At 39.8% G+C, this 21006-nt stretch overlaps 1 protein-coding gene across 39 annotated transcripts in view; it reads right to left on the bottom strand.

Annotated features, from left to right (window-relative positions):
* The window catches only part of SCEL (sciellin), a 168636-nt gene that overhangs the window by 84782 nt on the left and 62848 nt on the right, over nt 1-21006 (bottom strand). For all 39 annotated transcript variants that reach the window (XM_024348289.3, XM_063792236.1, XM_054665411.2 and 36 more), the window contains 3 exons: nt 4141-4202; nt 3347-3464; nt 218-277 (listed from right to left, as the gene is read on the bottom strand). In XM_024348289.3, coding sequence (XP_024204057.3) covers nt 218-277; nt 3347-3464; nt 4141-4183 — 221 coding nt within the window. In that variant the 5' untranslated portion in view covers nt 4184-4202. The remainder of the gene's footprint in view (nt 1-217; nt 278-3346; nt 3465-4140; nt 4203-21006) is intronic.

The following is a 21006-nucleotide window of genomic DNA, read 5'->3' as shown; positions in this document are numbered from 1 at the left end:
AGAGGGTTGGTTATGTTCTGCCTCCAAGTCATGGTTCTGGAGAGGCAGAGTTTCCTTGTGGAAACCTCTGATGATATCACAGATTCTCCTTCACATGCCCAGAACATCGGGGAAAGCCCGAGGCATGCTGCAAATATTCAGCTGTCTTGAACAAGTCTTCTCTGAAAACTACCATCTTTGTGTTTCTGCTCTTGATGTAACATGTCTAAACACCCACCTGTCCAATGCATCATGGGAATTATGTCGGTTGAGCACCACCCTCCCGTAATTTTCATCTCTGCAAAGAAAGAACAAAAGTATGTCACATAGAAAGTTACCACAATGTTGACTAAGCACTAAATGAGAGAGACATGCGGGCGAGCTCCCAATTTTTGGCAAGGTTAATTCATCTTACTTCAGTTGTGAGAACACAAAATTATGTATCTATTTTAACCAGTCACCACTTGAAAGAGCATGAGAAAAGAAACAAGTTTGTCAGTACAAATGATCATTTATCCCATGAGGTTTCCACATGATTCAACAATGAATGAGTGTTGTGTTGTGTTGTGTTGTGTTTTATCAGACTGTGGGAATATGAGCCCATTTACTTTATACGTATTAGAAGAGTCCTTTTTGGCATGAAGTCAAATACAAAAGCTTTCCACAAATTGTGTTTAAGTTTAAGTAAGCCCATTATGTCTGGATATGTTGGTGGACTTGACAGTTCTCCTTCATAAAATGTGAGAAACTCAGTACCAATATTTGTGGTTAAGGAGATTTATAATTCACAGGAGACCTAGCCTACTTTTAAACCATGAGAATACAGTTTGCTCTAGTTAGTTGTTAAAATAATCCTATGAATTAGGCAGCGAAGACACTGTCATATCCAGTTCACAGATGAGAAAACTGATAGGGGATTTTGTGGCTTTCCTAAGACCACAAAGTTAGCAAGTAACAGAGGTGGGTCTAGGACCCAGATCTTTTCATTCCAAATCATTGCTTTTCCTACTGGTCAACTCTACAATCGACCTTCATATGTAAAATCTCAAAGTAATATCATTCTTATTTTGTACAGTGGAACTGAAAGTACAGGCCCTTTCAGGAAATGTCAAAACACGTAGTGAAGCCTTTGGATTTGAGCCAAGGCAGAAAGTAACTGAACCTATTTCATGTCAACCCAACGAAACCTGAAATACCACATTTTTCCTGATTATGCTCCACTAACATTACTTAACACTCTGGTACCTTTTTTTTTTTTTTTTTTTTTGTAAGACAGAGTCTTGCTCTGTCGCCCAGGCTGGAGTGCAGTGGTGAGATATCTCGGCTCACTGCAACCTCTGCCTCCTCGGTTCAAGCAATTCTCCTGTCTCAGCCTCCCGAGTAGCTGGGATTATAGGTGCCCGCCAACACGCCCGGCTAATTTTTGTATTTTTAAAGTAGAGACGGGGTTTCTTCCTGTTGGCCAGGCTGGTCTCAAACTCCTGACCCCAAGTGACTTGCTCGCCTCGGCCTCCCAAAGTGCTGGGATTACAGGCGTGATCCACCACGCCCGGCCTCCGGTACCATTTTTAATGAAGCTATAAAAGAACTGTAGTAGACAATGAAATAGAAAGATAAACAGTAAAAATGAAACAATGCCAGCAAATATACACTCTCAAAGACCCCAAGAGAACTTTCCTATCTTCCTCCATATCTCTTACTGAAATTTTTGAAAGAGGAGCAGATACCAGGCCTGTTTTTATCTGAGGCGGAATTATAACACACAGCCCAGAACTGGGCCGGGGGAATCAGGGAAGCATCAAAGCCAATTTTCCCTTCATTCAGTAGCTCCTATGCCATCCAAGCTGGCTTCCCTGGGTTTTCCTGGGAAGGCATGCCTGGCATAAAAGCAGCATTCCTCCCAACTGTGATTTGTCTTATACATTCTATCGTCACTCGTCTGTGTAAATATTGGCAATCCAAAATGTATGGTCTACATGTCACATGACACTATCACTACAGAAAATTGGAAATGCTCTGACAGAAGCAATAAATGCTGTTTCATGGAAGGAAATGATTGTTGTCCAATAGTGCTAACTCCAAAAGTTAGTGTGAGTCTCTAAATCTCTAAACACCCATATATTTCCTTGAAATAATAATATTCAATAACAGAAATTAATAGATATTTTAAATTTAACATTCACAAGAATGCCCCTCAAATAACCATATCTGCAGAGTTTGTAGATAGTTTAGAGTAAGTATCCTATAATGCAGGATTTCCCAACTGCAGGACTATTGACACTTCGGGTTTGATAATTTTTTGTATGGGAGCTGTCCCGTGATTTATAGGATGTTTACCAGCATCCCTGTTCTCTACGCATTAAATACCAGAAGCACTCCTCAATTTTAACAACAAAAACGTCTCCCAACCTTGCCAAATGTCTGCTGGAGGTAAAATTGCCCCTGGTTGAGAAACATTTGTGTAATGGAAAAACAATGGGCCATGTTAAAATCTCAACTCTATCACTAAATAGCTATGTGCCATTAGACAAGTTACTTAGCTTCTCTGAGCTCAGATCCCTCTTTTGTAAAATGAGGAGATATAACACCTACGTTGTGTTTTATTGTAAAATTAGTGGTGCTTTATATGTAAAGTATCTAACACCAAGCTTAAAGAAATCATAAAATGTCTACATAATTTATAATATACACATAACATAATATATAACCGGACAAATACCTATTGCTGGACAAATACCTATTGCAAATCTATATTGCCAATGAGGCTATATGCCTATGGCCATAGTTTTCAAATCTTTAAACCTCTCAGCTAGTAGAAGCAATGCTCAAAACAAAATTTTGTTGGTTGTAAGTACTTACAAAGTAATACCATATATCCCACCTTCCCAGTACCTGGAAGTAGATGGAACTAAAATAAGTCGGTAATTTTTTTAAATTTCTCTTGTACATACCAAAATTTTATATGTTAAATTTGGAATTACACTCTTTTTGTTTATTTCAGCTGATATGATCAACAGAGCAGGATTGTCCGATCATGGATTAACTGTTACCTTTTTGGAAACTGGAAAGTCATGTTTTCTTTTCAGTTTACCAAGTAAGCACAAACATCTATCCTAGGTAATAACCAGGCTCTCTCTCAGTAATGACTCACATTCTCTTATGCATGTGGATATTTAAAATGGCAGAGATCTTCTTGAAACTCTGATGTGTAACCTATTTGTGCTTACTAAGTCTTACCAAAAATTAGACCATGCAACAAAGTGTTTCAGGAGAAAAGTATTCACTTTTCAGATGAGCATTAGCTTCCTAAACAGATAATGCCTCTCTCTGCCCTTCTGTCCACCCAACACGCTCCACACCAGCTTACTTTTCTTCTTCAGGGCGTTTCTTTATCCAACTGTTATCCTGTAAGAAAGTTCTTCTTTTGTTCACCTCGTGAAAATCCTGCTGCTTCTGTGTGGTTCCCTGAGTGGTGCTCTTCATCTCTATCAACAGAAACATGAAAGACTGGAAGATGTAATAATGTGGAGTTGAGCGTGGGCTTGTTAACCTGAAAATCCTGAGAGGCACATCTGATTGGCCAGCATCAATCTAGGCTGGCAAGTCCAGTATTGTTTCAAAGTAGGATGCACCAGCAAGAAAGAACAGATCCCACACCCCATCACCAAAGATAACACATAAAGTTGCTCAGGTGCCAACTGAAACTGCCAGTGCCACTCATGAGGCCCCATCCAGCTCCTGGGAAAGGAGAACTCCCAGCCTGGGATAAACTGAGTCAGGATTTAGTAGGTTGGCCATTTTACCCCATATGAAATATACCTTGGAAGCCCACAAAAGACTGTTTTTATAATACATAGTAATAGTCAATAAGTCCTGGTCATTTGATTCTAAGTAACTTAATTCTTTTATCCTGTAAGAGCCAAACACAAAGAAGGACATATTTTTAAAAAGATATTTTTATTAATTAAAAAAAATTGAATTCCAATTACATGACTAAAAGCTGCGGCAAGTATACTTTTTCTTAAGCCTAACTTTGCAATGCTAATTAAATTAGACTGTTGTTTCTAAGCATTCAATATCTGTATTAAAGAATTGAGATCTGGGAGTTGTTTTTCCAAAATTTTAAAGTTTTCTGAGCGAGAGAAACATCATGTACATTACCATTTCCTGTGGGAGACATTTTTCTCAAGGTAACATTGGACATGCTGCCTTCCAGTAAGGACCTAAAAGAAAAATGGGAAATAGAGAAAGCACATCAATGACTCTGAGAACCTGTAAGTGACTGTTTCATGACTGAGATTCACTTTTCAATGACAGTGACATAGTCACATGATCTGTCATAACAAATACATGACATAAAGTGCCCCTAAGAACCCAAGAGTTCATCTCTTCCAACATATTTGTTCTACAGATGGAGAAAATGAGGCACAGGGAGTTTTGTGATTCCAGTGTTGTATCATAAGCAATCGGTAGAATCAGGCCATCAGTGAATTCATTTATTCAATCAATAATTACGCATGGAGTGCTTACAGTGTGCCTGGCACTGAGCCTGGTGCTGGGGACAGAAAAATGAGTTAGACAAGTGTCTGGTCATAGTCAAGAGGGAGAGAGAGGGATTGTGCTGAACCCACAGCACACTGTGAACGCCCAAAGAAGGGCTCCTCAGCTGCTTCCTGAAAAAAGCCAAAGCAAACTCAGGAAACTGCTGTGTAATTAGAAGGAAAGCAGCCAGGCACATGGAAATCACAGACTTGGAGAAACACTGGTGATTTTAGGCAACCGCCACATGGAAAACTCAAAGTTCCTGAACTACTCTTCTGGTGTTAAGGGGTTAAGGTAACCCACAGCACCAGTCTGCCCAGGACTGATCCAGTTCCCCAGAACTGAATTATGACTTTGTGGGTCCTAGGCGCTTTTGCCTTCAGGGTCCCTTCTTATTCACACAGATATACACACACACACAAATTTAAAATTGTATCTTATGACTATGTTAGTATGAATATAATCCTGGCTGGCTTCATTATTATTATTATTATATCAATATTTTTTCTTGTGATTGAAAGAAATTAAAATTAGAATGCTTTTGTGGATCATAAATATATTGGGGGCCTTTGTGTGCCTTAGTTAGCTCTGGGTCTTCCTGAAAGTGGGACTTTCAGTTTTCAAACCAGAAAAGTCCTGGACAAACCTGGATGGCTGGTCACCCTAGGTGGGGTATTATGTCCTTTCCAGTGTCCATCTCACCCAGACTGTGTATGGACCATAGGAGGGGCATTCAAGCTCAAGTCAGAAGCAAGTTTTAGGTCTACCTTTATCACGTTCAACGTCTGAGAATGAACCACTTAACCTCCCTGTAAAATAAGGCTATTGAAACCTGCCATCTACTTCCTAAGTTGCTGCGATGATCAAATGAATAATGTACATAAAAAACTACTTTGTTAAACTACCAATGCTATTGGACTTAAGGCAGTATTATTGGACAGCTGTCTATAGCTATAATTTGGGGTTCTAAAAGCCCCCACCTCCTATCCTCTAATGTGAAAGTATTTCCTGCAACAACTTGCCATAGGACCTGAAGTGGGAAAGACACACTGCTTTGGGTCAAGGTATTATTTTCCTTGGGGTCTGTTTCTGGAATGTCAGTAGCACTGCAGAAGATCAGAGGTGGAGGCTGTGAGTGTCCAGACCAGCTTCCCCTCACCAGTCTGAAGCTTGGCAGCTACAGGCTCATGACTGCACCTTCCCTGAGGATTTGCCCTTCGCTGTTAGGCCTGACTGGTTTCACAACCTCCCCACTCACTACAACCTGCTGACTAACCCGGGATAAAAAAGGTCAGTCCCTTGCCTCAAGATAGAATCACTTCTATCCAGTGACTCGCACTTCAGAGCTGGGATCCGGCTGTAGTTCAACCAGCAGAGAGCACATCCTTGCTCGCTTCCTTCGCTGGCCTCCCCCTGCCTCGCTCCCTTCTCCTGAAAGCACAGCCTCAATGAGCCACAAGCACCCAAATGCCCCTCAGAAACGGCTTCTGGGAAACCTGACCTAAGATGTGGATTAAGAACCAATGTATTCATCATGACCATTACCTTCACAGGGACCCGCAGCTGTTTGCTGCATGAATAACCAAGAGTCTGAAGGTCTTAGTGGAGTTAGAAAGAACTGCATCTAAGTGATGCTGTTTACTGACTGTGTCACCTTAGGTATGTTATTAGCTTAGGTCTCTTATTTGTATCATGAGGTGAAATAGGAACATTATGAGGTTCAAATATTACTAGATAACATATGTAAAGTGTCTAATTATTGCCCAGCACACAGTAGGTGCTCGGTAATTTTTAACTCCATACTTTATCACCTTGACAAGCAGAGAGCAAAGACATAGGAGAGGTATGGTTGGATGTGGGAAGGGATGGAACAGACTTGAACTTGGGCAGCTGGGCACACCGGGAGTGTCAGGGATCCCCTGGCTGGCTGTGTTTGGAGGCTGCATAGATAAACTCTGGCAAAATGAAGGTAAAGAAATACCTAAAGGCAAACTTAAAGCTCAACTAGTGACTATTTTGCCTCTGTCTGGTAGTGTGTCTCAGGACTTTTGGCTAGCCTCTTTCCGGTTTCTAAATGGGCTCTGATATATTTTTTTTCCTCTTAGCCGATAAAGACCTGGAGAGTTCTCAGCTGATTGCACTGGAATTCTCAGGTGGTCAAAATGCTGAATGCATAATTAGTGATACATCTGCAGAGACAGTAAATGCAATTGTGAGACAAAAGACAGGGTATATGGAGAAAGAGTATTTTACAATTATCTGCTTACTTTTCTGTCCCTCCCAAGAGACTGTTTCCAGTGGGAATGGCCTAAATCTTTTCCTTCTATTCCCAGCATCTGGGAGAGAGTAGGTGCTCCCTGGGTGCTTGTTATTGGCCAAGTCACATTCCTCCAAAATTCATATGTTGAAGTTTCCACCGCTAGTATCTCAGAAGGTGACTATATTTTGAGACAGGGCCTTTAAAGAGGTGATTAAGTTAAAACGAGGCCCTTGTTCTGTTCTTGACGCCACATATCTACAACTATCTGATCTTTGACAAACCTGAGAAAAACAAGCAATGGGGAAAGGATTCCCTATTTAATAAATGGTGCTGGGAAAACTGGCTAGCCATATGTAGAAAGCTGAAACTGGATCCCTTCCTTACACCTTATACAAAAATTAATTCAAGATGGATTAAAGACTTAAACGTTAGACCTAGAAACCCTAGAAGAAACCATAAAACCATAAAACCCTAGAAGAAAACCTAGGCATTACCATTCAGGACATAGGCATGGGCAAGGACTTCACGTCTAAAACACCAAAAGCAATGGCAACAAAAGCCAAAATTGACAAATGGGATCTAATTAAACTAAAGAGCTTCTGCACAGCAAAAGAAACTACCATCAGAGTGAACAGGGAACCTACAGAATGGGAGAAAATTTTCACAACCTACTCATCTGACAAAGGGCTAATATCCAGAATCTACAATGAACTCAAACAAATTTACAAGAAAAAAACAACCCCATCAAAAAGTGGGTGAAGGACATGAACAGACACTTCTCAAAAGAAGACATTTATGCAGCCAAAACACACATGAAAAAATGCTCACTATCACTGGCCATCAGAGAAATGCAAATCAAAACCACAATGAGATACCATCTCACACCAGTTAGAATGGCAATCATTAAAAAGTCAGGAAACAACAGGTGCTGGAGAGGATGTGGAGAAATAGGAGCACTTTTACACTGTTGGTGGGACTGCAAACTAGTTCAACCCTTGTGGAAGTCAGTGTGGCGATTCCTCAGGGATCTAGAACTAGAAATACCATTTGACCCAGCTATCCCATTACTGGGTATATACCCAAAGGACTATAAATCATGCTGCTATAAAGACGCATGCACACGTATGTTTATTGCGGCACTGTTCACAATAGCAAAGACTTGGAACCAACCCAAATGTCCAACAATGATAGACTGGATTAAGAAAATGTGGCACATATACACCATGGAATACTATGCAGCCATAAAAAATGATGAGTTCATGTCCTTTGTAGGGACATGGATGAAATTGGAAATCATCATTCTCAGTAAACTATCGCAAGAACAAAAAACCAAACACCGCATATTCTCACTCATAGGTGGGAATTGAACAACGAGAACACATGGACACAGGAAGGGGAACATCACACTCTGGGGACTGTTGTGGGGTGGGGGGAGGGGGGAGGGATAGCTTTAGGAGATATGCCTAAAGCTAAATAATGAGTTAATGGGTGCAGCACACCAGCATGGCACATGTATACATATGTAACTAACATGCACAATGTGCACATGTACCCTAAAACTTAAAGTATAATAATAATAATAAAATAAACAAACAAAAAAACGAGGCCCTTAGGGTGGGTACTAATTCAACCTGACTGGTGATCTTGTAAGAAGAGAAAATTTAGAAACACAAAGAGACACCAGAGGAAAGGCCATGTGAGGACACAGTAAGAAGGTAGCCATCTGCAGGCCAAGGAGAGAGGCCTCAGGAGTAATCCAAATCTGCCCAGCCCCCACAACTGTGAGACAATGATTTTCTGTTATTTAAGTCACTCGTCTGTGGTATTTTGTTATAACAGCCTGAGTAAACTATGGAGTCCTTATGAAAAAAGTAATTTGAAGAGTTATAAAATAGGCAAGTCATTCAAAGAGCTTTGGTCTACACTGCCCTTGATCTGTGTCCTCTTCGAATGGTCTATTGCACAGGGCAATTGCTAATAGAATAAAGATCCACTGGTTGAGCCCCTGCCCTGAACAGGGGACCTCTCAGGCATTGTCTCTCATTTTTCACATAAACTCTGTGGGGTGGCTGTTGGTCCCTCCAACTCCCAGATGAGACTACCGGAGCTCAGAGAGAGGATGCAACATGTCCAAGGTGTTAAGAGGCTGCATCGGGCTTCTAAACCAAGCCACGCCCTCCTCAGCAAATAGCACTAATGCCCATCAGGAGTCACTGCAAGACTAGGCTGCTGCCCTGGTGTTAAAGCGAGAGCGGGAACGTGGATGCAGGGTTTTCCCTGGCCCTGAGCATCTCACTCCTTGGAAGTCGCATGAGCTCTGGTCAAGTGCTTGGTACCAGGGCAGCCTCTCAATGAACTGCTGCAGCAAACAAACCTTCACAGGACAGCCTTCTCTGTGTATTCCCCAACATTCCTTTGGTTAAAAACATGTCCACACAAAAACTTGTACATGAATGGCCATGGTAGCACATAACAGCCAAAAAGTAGAAACAACCCCAATGTCCATCAGTGGATGAATGGATACACAGCATGGCATCTCTGTGCAACAGAATATTACTCAGCATAAAAAGGAATGAAAATACTGATTCATCTTACAATGTGGAAGAAAATTGAAACATTAAGTTAAATGAAAGAAGCCAGACACGGAAGAGGACACATTGTATGATTCCATTGATATGAAATGTACAGAACAGTCACATCCATAGAAAAGAAAGTGGATTAGTGTTTTCCAGGGGTTAAGGGGAGAGGTGAATGAAGAGTGACTGCTAAAGGTAATGGGGTTTCTTTTTGGGGTAAAATTAAAATACTCTGGAATCAGATAGTGGTGATGGTTGCACAACCTTGGAGATATATATATAATATATATATATATTTTAGACAGAGTCTCATTCTGTCACCCAGTCTGTAGTGCTGTGGCACGATCTTGCCGCACTGCAACCTCTGCCTCCTGGGTTCAAGCAATTCTCGTGCCTCAGCCTCCTGAGTAGCTTGGACTACAGGTGTGTGCCACCACATCTGGCTAATTTTTTTATTTTTAGTAGACACGCAGTTTTGCCATGTTGGCCAGGCTGTTCTCAAACTCCTGGCCTCAAGCCATCCACCTGCCTCGGCCTCCCAAAGTACTGGGATTACAGATGTGAGCCACCACACCCAGCTGTGAATATATTTTTTAAAAAGCACTGAATTTTACACTTTAAATTGGTGAATTTTATGGCATGTAAATTATATCTCAACTAAAAAAAAAAAAAACTGGCAGCAGGCCAGGCCATCTTTGAGCTGGAGAGGCAGAAAAGACACTCTTGTATGGCCCGTGCGGTTTTGCCAGAATAAAATGGAATCAGATTATATTTCACAAGATTATCCCAGTCCCATCCTCATGGGCACCTCCATACACTGCTAACAATTGAGCTCTCCCCGGTATGCATCTGTATCAACTCCTAAATGTTAAACTGGTGTCTTGAGTGACCCGTGGATCATTCATCATTGTGGCCTGAAAATATGCTCTCTGACCCTGAACTATGCAAGCAGCTGTTAAACTTATACAATAAAGACAAGCAGGCCTAGGCTTCTGTGGAACTCACAAACAGAAGCCACATAAATAATATAAACACACATACTCAGGAACATCCTAGTTTAAAACTTTCTGTCTTCTGATCGGATCCTAGTTCCCATTTGTGGTTTGAAAAGAGTCACACTATTGTACAGGAAAGCAGAATGAGAGTTGCAAGGATAAAGTCAATCACAGGCAAGAGAATGTCTATGTGAACTAACAATGGGGTATAGCAGATTATGTGACAATAAGAGAATGTGATATTCTACCACGTTACCAAAACATGTAACCATTGGGTAGTGTGTTCTCTGTTATTTCAATTGAGCACCTGCTATTTTAAAATATATATTATATATAAAGACATACAAATGGCTAACAGGTAAAATGCTCAACACCACTAATCATCAAAGAAATGCAAGTCGAAACCAAATGAGATACCATCTTACTTCAGTTAGAATGACTATTATTAAGAAGACAAAAATGACAGATGCTGGTGGGGATGCAGAGAAAAGAGAACTCTCATACACTGTTGGTGGGAATATAAATTAGTACAACCTCTATGGAAAAGAGTATGAACATTTCTCAAAAAACTAAAAGTAGAACTACCATATGATCTGGCAATCCCATTGCTAGGTATCTATCCCAAGGAAAAGAAATCAGTATATTAAAGGGATACCTGCATCACATGTTTATTGCAGCACTATTCACAATAACAAAGATATCGAATCAACCTAAGTGTCCATCAACAGAAAAATTGATAAAGAAAAAAGGGTATATATGCACAATGGAACTATACATGCTGCTCATAAAGACATACCCAAGACTGGGTAATTTATAAAGGAAAGAGGTTTAATTGGATCACAGTTCCACATGTCTGGGGAGACCTCACAATGATGGCAGAAGGCAAATGACAAGCAAAGTCACATCTTACATGAGGGCAGGCAAGACAGCATGTGCAGGGGAACTGCCCTTCATAAAGCCATCAGATCCCATGAGATTTATTCACTATCTTGAGAAGAGTATGGAAAAAAACCGTGCCTCCATGATTAAATTACCTCCCACCAGGTCCCTCCCATGACATGTGGGAATTCTTACAACTCAAGGTGAGATTTGGGTGGGGACACAGAGCCAAACCATATCAGAGAGTTAAAGATGCACGCTGATGTTTATACAGACTTCCTGCCCATCTTAATGTCAACACCCTTCTTTTCCCCATTAGATCTTATCCTTAGCTTCCCTTTATGCTCCAGAACTTTCCATGTCCCTCAAACTGTCAAAAACCATCTGACCCTCCTTGCCTCAGGATCTTTCTCTCTACTAGCCAATCTGAAGTAAAATATGCCTGGACAGGTGACATCTTAATGTGTTAGCAGTGGCATAGGCAGAAAAATGATTGACAGCCCTTGGGCTAGAAAGCCCCAAATTGTGTGTGTCCCCGGCTTCGTCACTCATTAGCTACTTGGACTAAGTCTCTGCTTCTGCCTCTGCAAAGAGGAAGTTATAGCAATCTTAAAAGGTTGTTATGGAAATTAAATGAGATAATGCTTTGTAAATTATAAATTCCTATAAAATCATATAAAGTATTATTATTGTTTGAACTTTCCTCCCTTCCTAGCAGACCCTAAAGGGGCAGCAGAAGCCTAGGTCAGAGGAGGACTGAGGTGGGATATGGGTAGAATACCAAAGAAAATTTAAAACACAGCAACCATCTGGGATTTTGGTCAGAGAGCTATATACTAAGGAAGAGGCAACTGGGAAGTCCCAGGGAAAGAAAGTGGGTTTACTGGAAACTGTTCCTAGGGAGCATCCCAGAGGTTCTGGGATGAAGCCAGTGGGGGTGTTTATAGGATACCTGAGGCTAGTCATTAACAGAGAGAAAGAGGGTAAGTTCCATGAGCTTGTTCAAATGTCTTATTTCACTTGTTCTCATTTAACCAGGCCTTCTGGAGAATACCTAGCTAACAAAGGCATGAAAATATCAGACCCTATGGCAGAATGTTGGGTCTGATTGGAGCTATCCCTAAATATAAAATGATGAAGAGATACCTGTTTTCCTCTACAGAGCTCTTTGCAGGAATTTCTGATGATCTGAGAGTTGATCAAGACCTCAGCCATCCCAGCATGGTACCTAACCCTGGGTGCAAACCTCCAGATGGGCAGAGGATGAGAGAGTGAGGGATGGAGGGCAGTGGCACTGAGTTAATTGCATAGGGTCTGCTTGCAAATCCTTCTGCACGCAGCATCAAAGCATTTTTATACCAAATCCATCATACCTTTTTGTCAACCAGTAAATTACTGAAAATATAATTAGTCTTATATGTGAAACATCATGAATTTTTTTATTTTAAAAAAAAGAATTTTCATTCTTAAAGCAGTTAGTAATCATCACTATAGATTTCAGGGTAAATCTAAATTTTATTTTAAGAATTCCTCCAGAATGCCATGCCTCTTTCTTTTAAATTACAAATGTTACTCACATTTTTAAAAATGTTTAAGATTTATCTTAAATTTTTTGGGGGCTGGGTGTGGTATGTTCCAATGGGAGAGGACAATAAGGAAAGGTCCAGTCATGATGATCTGGAGATTTCCAAGTAGGGACTCGTGGCAGACAATGATTGCACATCTGATATCCATTCTCCCCTTCTTTCTTACTGATATCTAAAGCCACATTTCTCAGGCTCTCTGAAGCTAGCAGTGACACATTTGTAGTTCTGACTATTACAATTGAAGTGGAAGTCCCTGGGAAGAATATGTCCTTTTGTGCTCCCCCACTCTTTTCTGAAACTAAGGTGGCTTGCAGGAGGGAGGAGCAGTCCTCTTGGACCTTAGGGACTGTGGGCAATCATAGGGACTAAATTCACACACGAAAAATAGCAGAGCAGGAAGTTAGAAGGGACCCGGTTCCTTGACAGTGTCATGGAGTTGCCACAATAGCCCTGTATTATCTACCTCTGAACTTCTCCTTCCAAGAGAAAAATAAACCGCCTCGTTTGTTTAAGAGATTTCTTTTCCGTTTTCTTTTTTTTGTTGTTGTTGTTGTTACTCAAGCCTAATGCTCTTCCTCCATGTCACTAAGCCATCGTGCAGCAAATAGAAGGTCCAAAAGTTGACAGGAGTCTACAAAAGATATGTGTGATTCTTTTATCAACAAAACATATGTGTTAAATGTTCCTAGCAAGAAGGATCACTTGTTAAGCCCCTACCAAGTACCACCTGCTGTACCACATGTTTTATGCACATTATCTTATTTAATCCTTCCAGGTCAGTACTATTATCTATAATTATGGGATCCCAAACCTCAGAGAGGTTAAATAACCTGCCCAAAGTACACAGTTAGAGGAAGAATCAGAAACTGCAGTTAGGTCTGTGTGACTGCAACACCAGAGCTCTTTTCAGTAAGTGATACTACATGTAACTCAAAGTGCCATGTGATATGACCCATACCAGGCACTCAGAGAAATGCCTGGAGTCCCAGATGATTGATGATCATGGGAGAGCAGGTGAGACGAGCAGCAGGAATGAATGGCTGCCCCAACATTTCCTGATAGCTCAGCCTCAAAACTCACTCCCCAATGACCACACTGCAGCCAGAAGTGGCCTGAAGTGGCCTGACATGGTTCCTGACTGGACTCCTTCCCTGAATCTATCTCATACAGGATAGCTTGATAATGTTTCATTCTCTCTCGTAGTCCAGTGCTGGCCATTGATCAAGCTAACTGAGAAAGGAAACTATAATGTATTCTATTTACAGGTGATAATAGTTTCACAAGGATGCTGGGTTTTTCTTCTGAAATATAAATGAGTAATATTGTGGGAAATTAAATTTTTCTTATCAAAGATGCAAGTTGCCAAATCAGTGAAGGCCCCTGCCAGATGGCCCAAGCCAGAGAAAGTCTGCTCTTGAGTCTCTCTTTCCCTTTTGGCATCTCTCCTACATCTTTCACACAACCTCTTCCAGCCTCGCTGCTCTCTTCTTCTCTTAGGACCCATTGTCCATGTCACCCAAATCATCTCCTCAGGCCCCCTCTTTGGGTGGCCCCAGAGCCATTTCTAGAAGCTTCCATGTAAAGCCTCTAAGGTGTAAACATTCCTGTCTCATCGACCTCTACTTCCGCAGACATTTTACTGCAGTAGTGCTCTTTCCATCTTCCCCAGGATATAAAACAGTACTTTATATATACATGGATATTTCTTTTTAGAAATAGTTCAACAATATATGTTTCTGTGAATAATATCCTTGTTAAAAATGCCCTTTTGTGGAATGGATTAGGGATCACTAGTCTCTCAAACTGGTAGGATTTTAAAAAATGCAGCCAAATTTTATTGTTTTGTAATTCTTTAAAGGAATTACTTATTTCAGGTACTGAGGTTATCCTGAGCTTCAAATCTACTCAACATCCACATATTGACACTTTGGTAGCCTCAGTTCAGCTAACTGGATTTATTTCTAAGTGCCACGTTTCAGTTTCATTCCAATTAAGTTTTTAGCTTCTCACAAAAAAGATGAAACTCTAATCTTGGCTTTTCAAAAGGCTGTTGCCAGTACATATGCCTACTGATTACAGACACCAGCAACTGTGTTTTAGAAGTGTAATATTATGAGAAAAGATGTGTGAACGCTGTCTCTCTTATGCTGTGAAGTAGAAAAACCTTTACCTATGAAGCACTGAATGCATGTGTTGAAAATTATGATGTAAAATCATAACGTCAAAGTCTGAGGAGAGAGGGAAAAATATTTTCAATTATTGGCCCATCTTTCATTTCCTCTTTGTGGCCAAACACCAGAAAGAGCTAGTTTTTATCTGCTGCCTACTGCTTCTGCCCAAGGACATTTGTCTTTAGGTTTTACATGAAATCACTCTGCTAAAGTTCTGAATCATGAAATCAATCAACTTTCGTAGCTCTTTTTGTATGCATTTGAAACTATCAGCATCTCCTATTTCTTACTTTTGTCTTCTTTTCAGCTTCTCCTCATCTCCCCATGCCCTTACTCAATTTCCTTCAGTATTTTCTATCTCTAATAACAGCACTTCCTCTGGGAGCATTTAGGTCCATTAGGTGACCCAATTGCCACTCCTCCCACCAGCCCAATCTGAGCCCCAGCTCCTCTTGTCCCAATGCCAAGAATTCCCTGAGCCAACTTTCACTTCAGTCCCCCAGCCTGATCTCAGCCCCAGCTCTTCCTGTCCCAGTGCCAAGAATTTCCTGGGCCAGTTCCCAGCTCAGCTAGAATCTTCATCATCTTTTGGGTCCTCTCAGCATAAAGACTTTAAAAATCTCACTCTTCCCTTCCCACCCAAGGACATAATGCCTCTTGGCTTACCTCACGAAGTCTTTACCACTCCCTGCTAACTTTCTCTTAAGAAAGATTGTGCGAACAAAGAAACTAAAATTGGTTAAAGAAGGGCTCATAGAGGAAAGAGAAAAGGAGAAATAAGGCAGAAAAGAAAAAAAAATGTGCAGCAGAAAGTAAATTAACAAAATAAAGGATGATGGAAGAAAAGAGAAAAAAACAAGGACTTCAATTCTGACTGCTGAGATTTGGGGTCCTACAATAATAATAACTATTTTGAGCTTATATTTTATAGGTGTTGTCTCATTTAAGCCTTACATGCCTTTAGGTTGTTACTATTATTATACTTGTTCTTTGATGAAACTTAATGATGAATGGTTTCAGTGAAGTCAGAGTCTTCTTGCGGAAGGATAGGGCAGGAGTTGGAAATGTGGGCAGTGGTCGAAATGTAGGCAGATTTCTTTTCTGGAAGGAGTCTCAAGATGAGTAGTTTGCCTGAGGTTACATAACTAGTGAATCGCCCAGTTGGGATTCAAACTCAAATCAGCCTGACGCAACAGTACCTATCTCAGAAGCCCGGGAAACAAAAAGGAGTCAACAGGAAGAAATTTACTCGACTAAAAAGTGGTGAATAAAAAAAGAACGAAATCATGTTCTTTGCAGCAACATGGATGCAGCTGGAGGTCATTATCCTAAGCGAATTAATGCAGAAACAGAAAACCAAATACCAGGTGTTTCCCCTTATAAGTGGGAACTAAACATTGGGTACTCATGGACATAAAGATGGCAACAATGGAGATCCATGGTGGAGCTCAACAGAGAAGAATTGGAGCAGACTTTCTTTGATCATTTTACCAAAGTATCGTGAGATTTACATAGAGTGACATTTGGATATTTTAACTACCCCAAAATCTTTCAATCAATTTATCAAGCTTCTAATATATTTTTATAAATTACTATCTTTATAAAAGACCAAATGTCAATAGTTGCCCAGGGAAAATCTCTTTAGTGATGGAGAATATAAAAAAGCTAAAGTAGAATAAGTAAACAAATACAGAAAAGGGGTCCAGAAAATGACACAGGGTGGCAAATCGCCCTGGTGGTATTCACTTTTGCTTCTGAAAAAGTCCTGAGGGTTTCAAGGTGCGGTAACAGTGCCAACCCCACCACTACTTGTTTCCCGGAAATCAATGAAACAGGGAAAATCCCTAGGAACTGGAAAAGGACAAATGCCATAAAACCATTTTCAGTAGAAGAATAAGAGGGGCTCTATAATTACAGATCAATAAACAGAAGCATTATCTTTTGGAAGATAAATAAAACAAACCATCAAACAACTAATTACCACCTAAAAGTACAAGAAATATATGTAAGGGGAAAACAAACAGTACTTCATGAAGTGTAAATATTAACAAGTCTATTTAAATCCATTTTTAAATAGTCTCTCAGAAAGAAACAACTGTGTTTAGCCTGAATACACAGCCTAAAAGGAAATCCAAAAATCATCAGGCTGGGAAAGATTCATTTAGCCTTCTGTGATGGTTAGAAAGCAGCTATTTCTTCAGTCACACAACCTCACAATCTAAGCTTAGCATTGGGAAACTTGTTTACTGCTGGTGAAACAGAGTCCAGAATGTAGCACAAATGAAAGCCCCTACCATACAATTTTCTCATTGTTGATTCTGGGGTTTGTTTGTTTGTTTGTTGAGACGGAATCTTGCTCTGTAGCCCAGGCTGGAGTGCAATGGCGTTATCTCGGCCACTGCAACCTCCACCTCTGGGGTTCAAGCTATTCTCCTGCCTCAGCCTCCTGAGTAGCTGGGATTACAGGCACGCACCACCATGCCTCTCTAATTTTTGTATTTTTAGTAGAGACGGGGTTTCACCATGTTGGTCAGGCTGGTCTCTAACTCCTGACCTCGTGATCCGCCTGCCTCGGCCTGATTCTGGTTTTTAATACACAACCCTCACCAGCTCCTTTTCTTACAGCCCATCTTTTCTGCAGAATGATAACAGCAAGCTTTAACGTGAATAGTGGCCTATAATTATTTCATTTTACAAAAAACACTGGTCTAATATTCATTAATAAAAAAGCTATCCAATAAAAGTTATCCATCACCTGAGCCCCATCAGGGGCTATTTTCAGTTCTAGCTGAAAATACAAGTTAAATGAGTAAAAACTCAAATTTTGACCACAGACTATGAGCCAAAACCCTGTTAGTTATCTTAAATACTTTACTGTATTTCATATTCACAAAAGCTCTGTCATGTAGCTGTTCTGTATCCCAATTTTACACAACATAAATCTTTCTCACTATATTTAGAACATATGTGGAAATACAAGAAAGCATATATAAAATGTGGAAAATACAAGAAAGCATAAAGAAAGGAAAAAAAATCAGACACCTTTAATCAATCACTGTAATTTTCTTCCAGGGTTTTTCTTTGCCCATTTAGAGCCTACTGATATGCATTTTCCAATGCCATTTAAGAATATTTAAATATTTATTTTGCAGCTACAAAATATCTCATTTTATTTATCAATGTAACATCATTCCTCTGTTGTTTCTAAAAAACCATACAAAAGTCTTTCACCAAGTATCTGATTATTTTCTTTGAATGAATCCGAGAAGTGAAATTACTTGCCAAGATGTATAATTTCTAAAATATTCTTGATCCCTATTGTCGAGTTTCTTTCCGTAAATCTTATAGTAGTTTATCATCCACCAGCAACATATGAGTGTCCATGCATTTGCCAGCATTTAGAATTATCATTCATTAATCTTTTTAATAATATAATAGGTGAAAGTAGAATCATTTTGTTTTACTCGCATATTTTTCTTCACTTTACAGGGCATTTTCTTTCTTATTTTATAAATTATCCATTGACAATTATTATATATTTCTTACTGATTTCTCATTTTCTTTATATGTCAGGAACATTCATCTTTACTAGTTTTTCATTTAGCTTCTAATTATAAATTTTGTATCAGAAGCTTTTGATTTTGCATTCCCTATTTTTCCCTTTATAATTTCTTCCACTTTCACTCTTTAAAAGCCATCTTTGTAGACCATCCATCAATCTTCTTTCTGACCTCGAAATCCAAGCAATCGTCAAGTCCTATAATTCAACATCTCTTGTGTATCTTTCTATTTGCAAGACACCAATTCAAACTACCATAATCTCCTGACTATTCCAACGGCTTCCCAGCTACATTCTCAATCTCCAGACTTCCTCACTTAATCCACTCTCCTCCTCACTGGTGCCAAAGTAGTCATCACCTACTTAAAGTCGTTCAAGGGTGTTCCCTTTCTGTCAGGATAAAATCGAACTGTTAACAAGGCTGACAAGGCCATACCCTCCAGCCTCATTTCCCCCAACTCCCCACTCCCCACTCACACTCTGGCTTCAGCCACAGCAACTCCTTCCAGTGCCTGGGGCTCCATCCTTTTCATCACCTGTGAGCTATTGCTTATTCTATCTATGCCTGAAGCACTCTTCTTCCTGAACTTCCCTCAACCCCTCATTTTCCTTCAGGAAAGACTTCCATTCACCTTCCAGATCACACATTCTATATCCTCCAGGAATCATTCTGTGATACCATCGCCACTTGCCCCACTCCTTCCTCCCCGGGCTGAGTTATGAGCCCTACTATGTGTTCAAATAGCAAAGAGTTTCCATAACATCACCTAAGACTGTCTGTGTGTGTGGCTGAATAATCTTCCCCCACCCCCAACCCACACGTATACACACATACTCACACCCGCACACATTCACACACTGTACATCTTAAGAGCAGTGGCCAAGCCCATCTTCTCCACGGCTGATTTTCAAAACTTATCACAGTACCTGGTACATAATCAGTTCTAGAGGAATATTTGTTGAACAAACATGAGGTTAACTAAATATTTATTTTTCTTTTAATTTTTACAATATATTTTGTTGTTTTATGTAATCTCTCTAATCCATGTGGATTTACTTTGGTAATGGGAGAATAAATCCCTTTCTCGTTGATATATGATACGTCCTTTGTCACACTTTAAATTCTTACATATTCTTAAATGTGCTTTGTGGCTATCTGTTTTCCTCAAGAAAACTGTCTTTAGTTTCTTACAATAAAAACAAGCTACTTTTATTATTGTGTTTTTCTGATACATACATTTTTAATATCTAGTAGCACAGCACCCTTCATTAACTTCCTTTTTAGAAATTCTATCAGCTATTCTTATTTATTCCTTTCTTTCAGATAACTTTAAAATTATTGTCTAAGTTTCAGCCAGGTACAGTGGCTCACGCCTGTAATCCCAGCACTTTGGGAGGCAGAGGTGGGCAGACCACGTGGTCAGGAGATCGAGACCATCCTGGCTAACACGGTGAAACCTCATCTCTACTAAAAATACAAAAAATTAGCTGGGCGTGGTGGTGGGCGCCTGTAGTCCCAGCTATTCGGGAGGCTGAGGCAGAATGATGTGAACCCGGGAGGCGGAGCTTGCAGTGAGCCGAGATAGAGCCACTGCAGTCCAGCCTGGGTGAAAGAGCGAGACTCTGTCTCAAAAAAAAAAAAATTATTTTCTAAGTTTCCAAGATAAATATTCTATTGGAACTTTTGACTAAAATTGCATAGATTCTATAAAAAGAGTTTGGGAAGAACTGACATTTAAGGTCCGCTTTCACCTTTATGTCTTACTATAAAATGTTGTTATTTTTTAAATCTGGATTTTAAATTTTTCTTGTAGAGATTTTTTCTAGATTTTTATATTTTTGTGCTATTGTGAGTCATATTTTATACATATATGTCCCATTATGTAATATGCTATGTATATTATAAAATATGTATATAATATATAATTGTATAATTTTATATATCTATTAATTATTCATCAAGGATCCTAATTTTTCTTTTTATCTGCTGGTGCTGTGAGTTAGGCATACTCATACATGTCACCGTTTGTCCACATGGAATCATGGTTCAAATTCAAGTCTATCTAGATTTCAGCTCACTGCATGCATTTGTATACAAATTTCTTTTAAACTTTTACACACAGCATCTCTAATGACAAAAGAGGGAACCCTGGGGAGAACTGGGGAGAGGGCAGGGCAATAGGGATAGTTTTCTCCAAAGCTTTTTAACTAAAATTAGCTCTCCATACAGACATGTGCCATGCTTATTTCATAATTTTATTGCATTTTCTAGAACATTGACACAGTCTCCTGGGATGTATATATCTCAGTTTGGAAAATATGGCTTATAGTTCACTGTCTTTCCCCAGGAGGCTTCATATGAAGGATACGTAATCACATTTTAGAGTCAGGGAAACTTGGGTCTACAGACAAAGAATAAATTATTCAGATTTTTAGAGCTATCAAGTATACTATTACAA

Source organism: Pan troglodytes, chromosome 14 (genome assembly GCF_028858775.2).
Source record: "Pan troglodytes isolate AG18354 chromosome 14, NHGRI_mPanTro3-v2.0_pri, whole genome shotgun sequence".
In the NCBI taxonomy this organism is placed as follows: domain Eukaryota; kingdom Metazoa; phylum Chordata; class Mammalia; order Primates; family Hominidae; genus Pan; species Pan troglodytes.
This window is presented reverse-complemented; position numbering and strand designations above follow the sequence as displayed.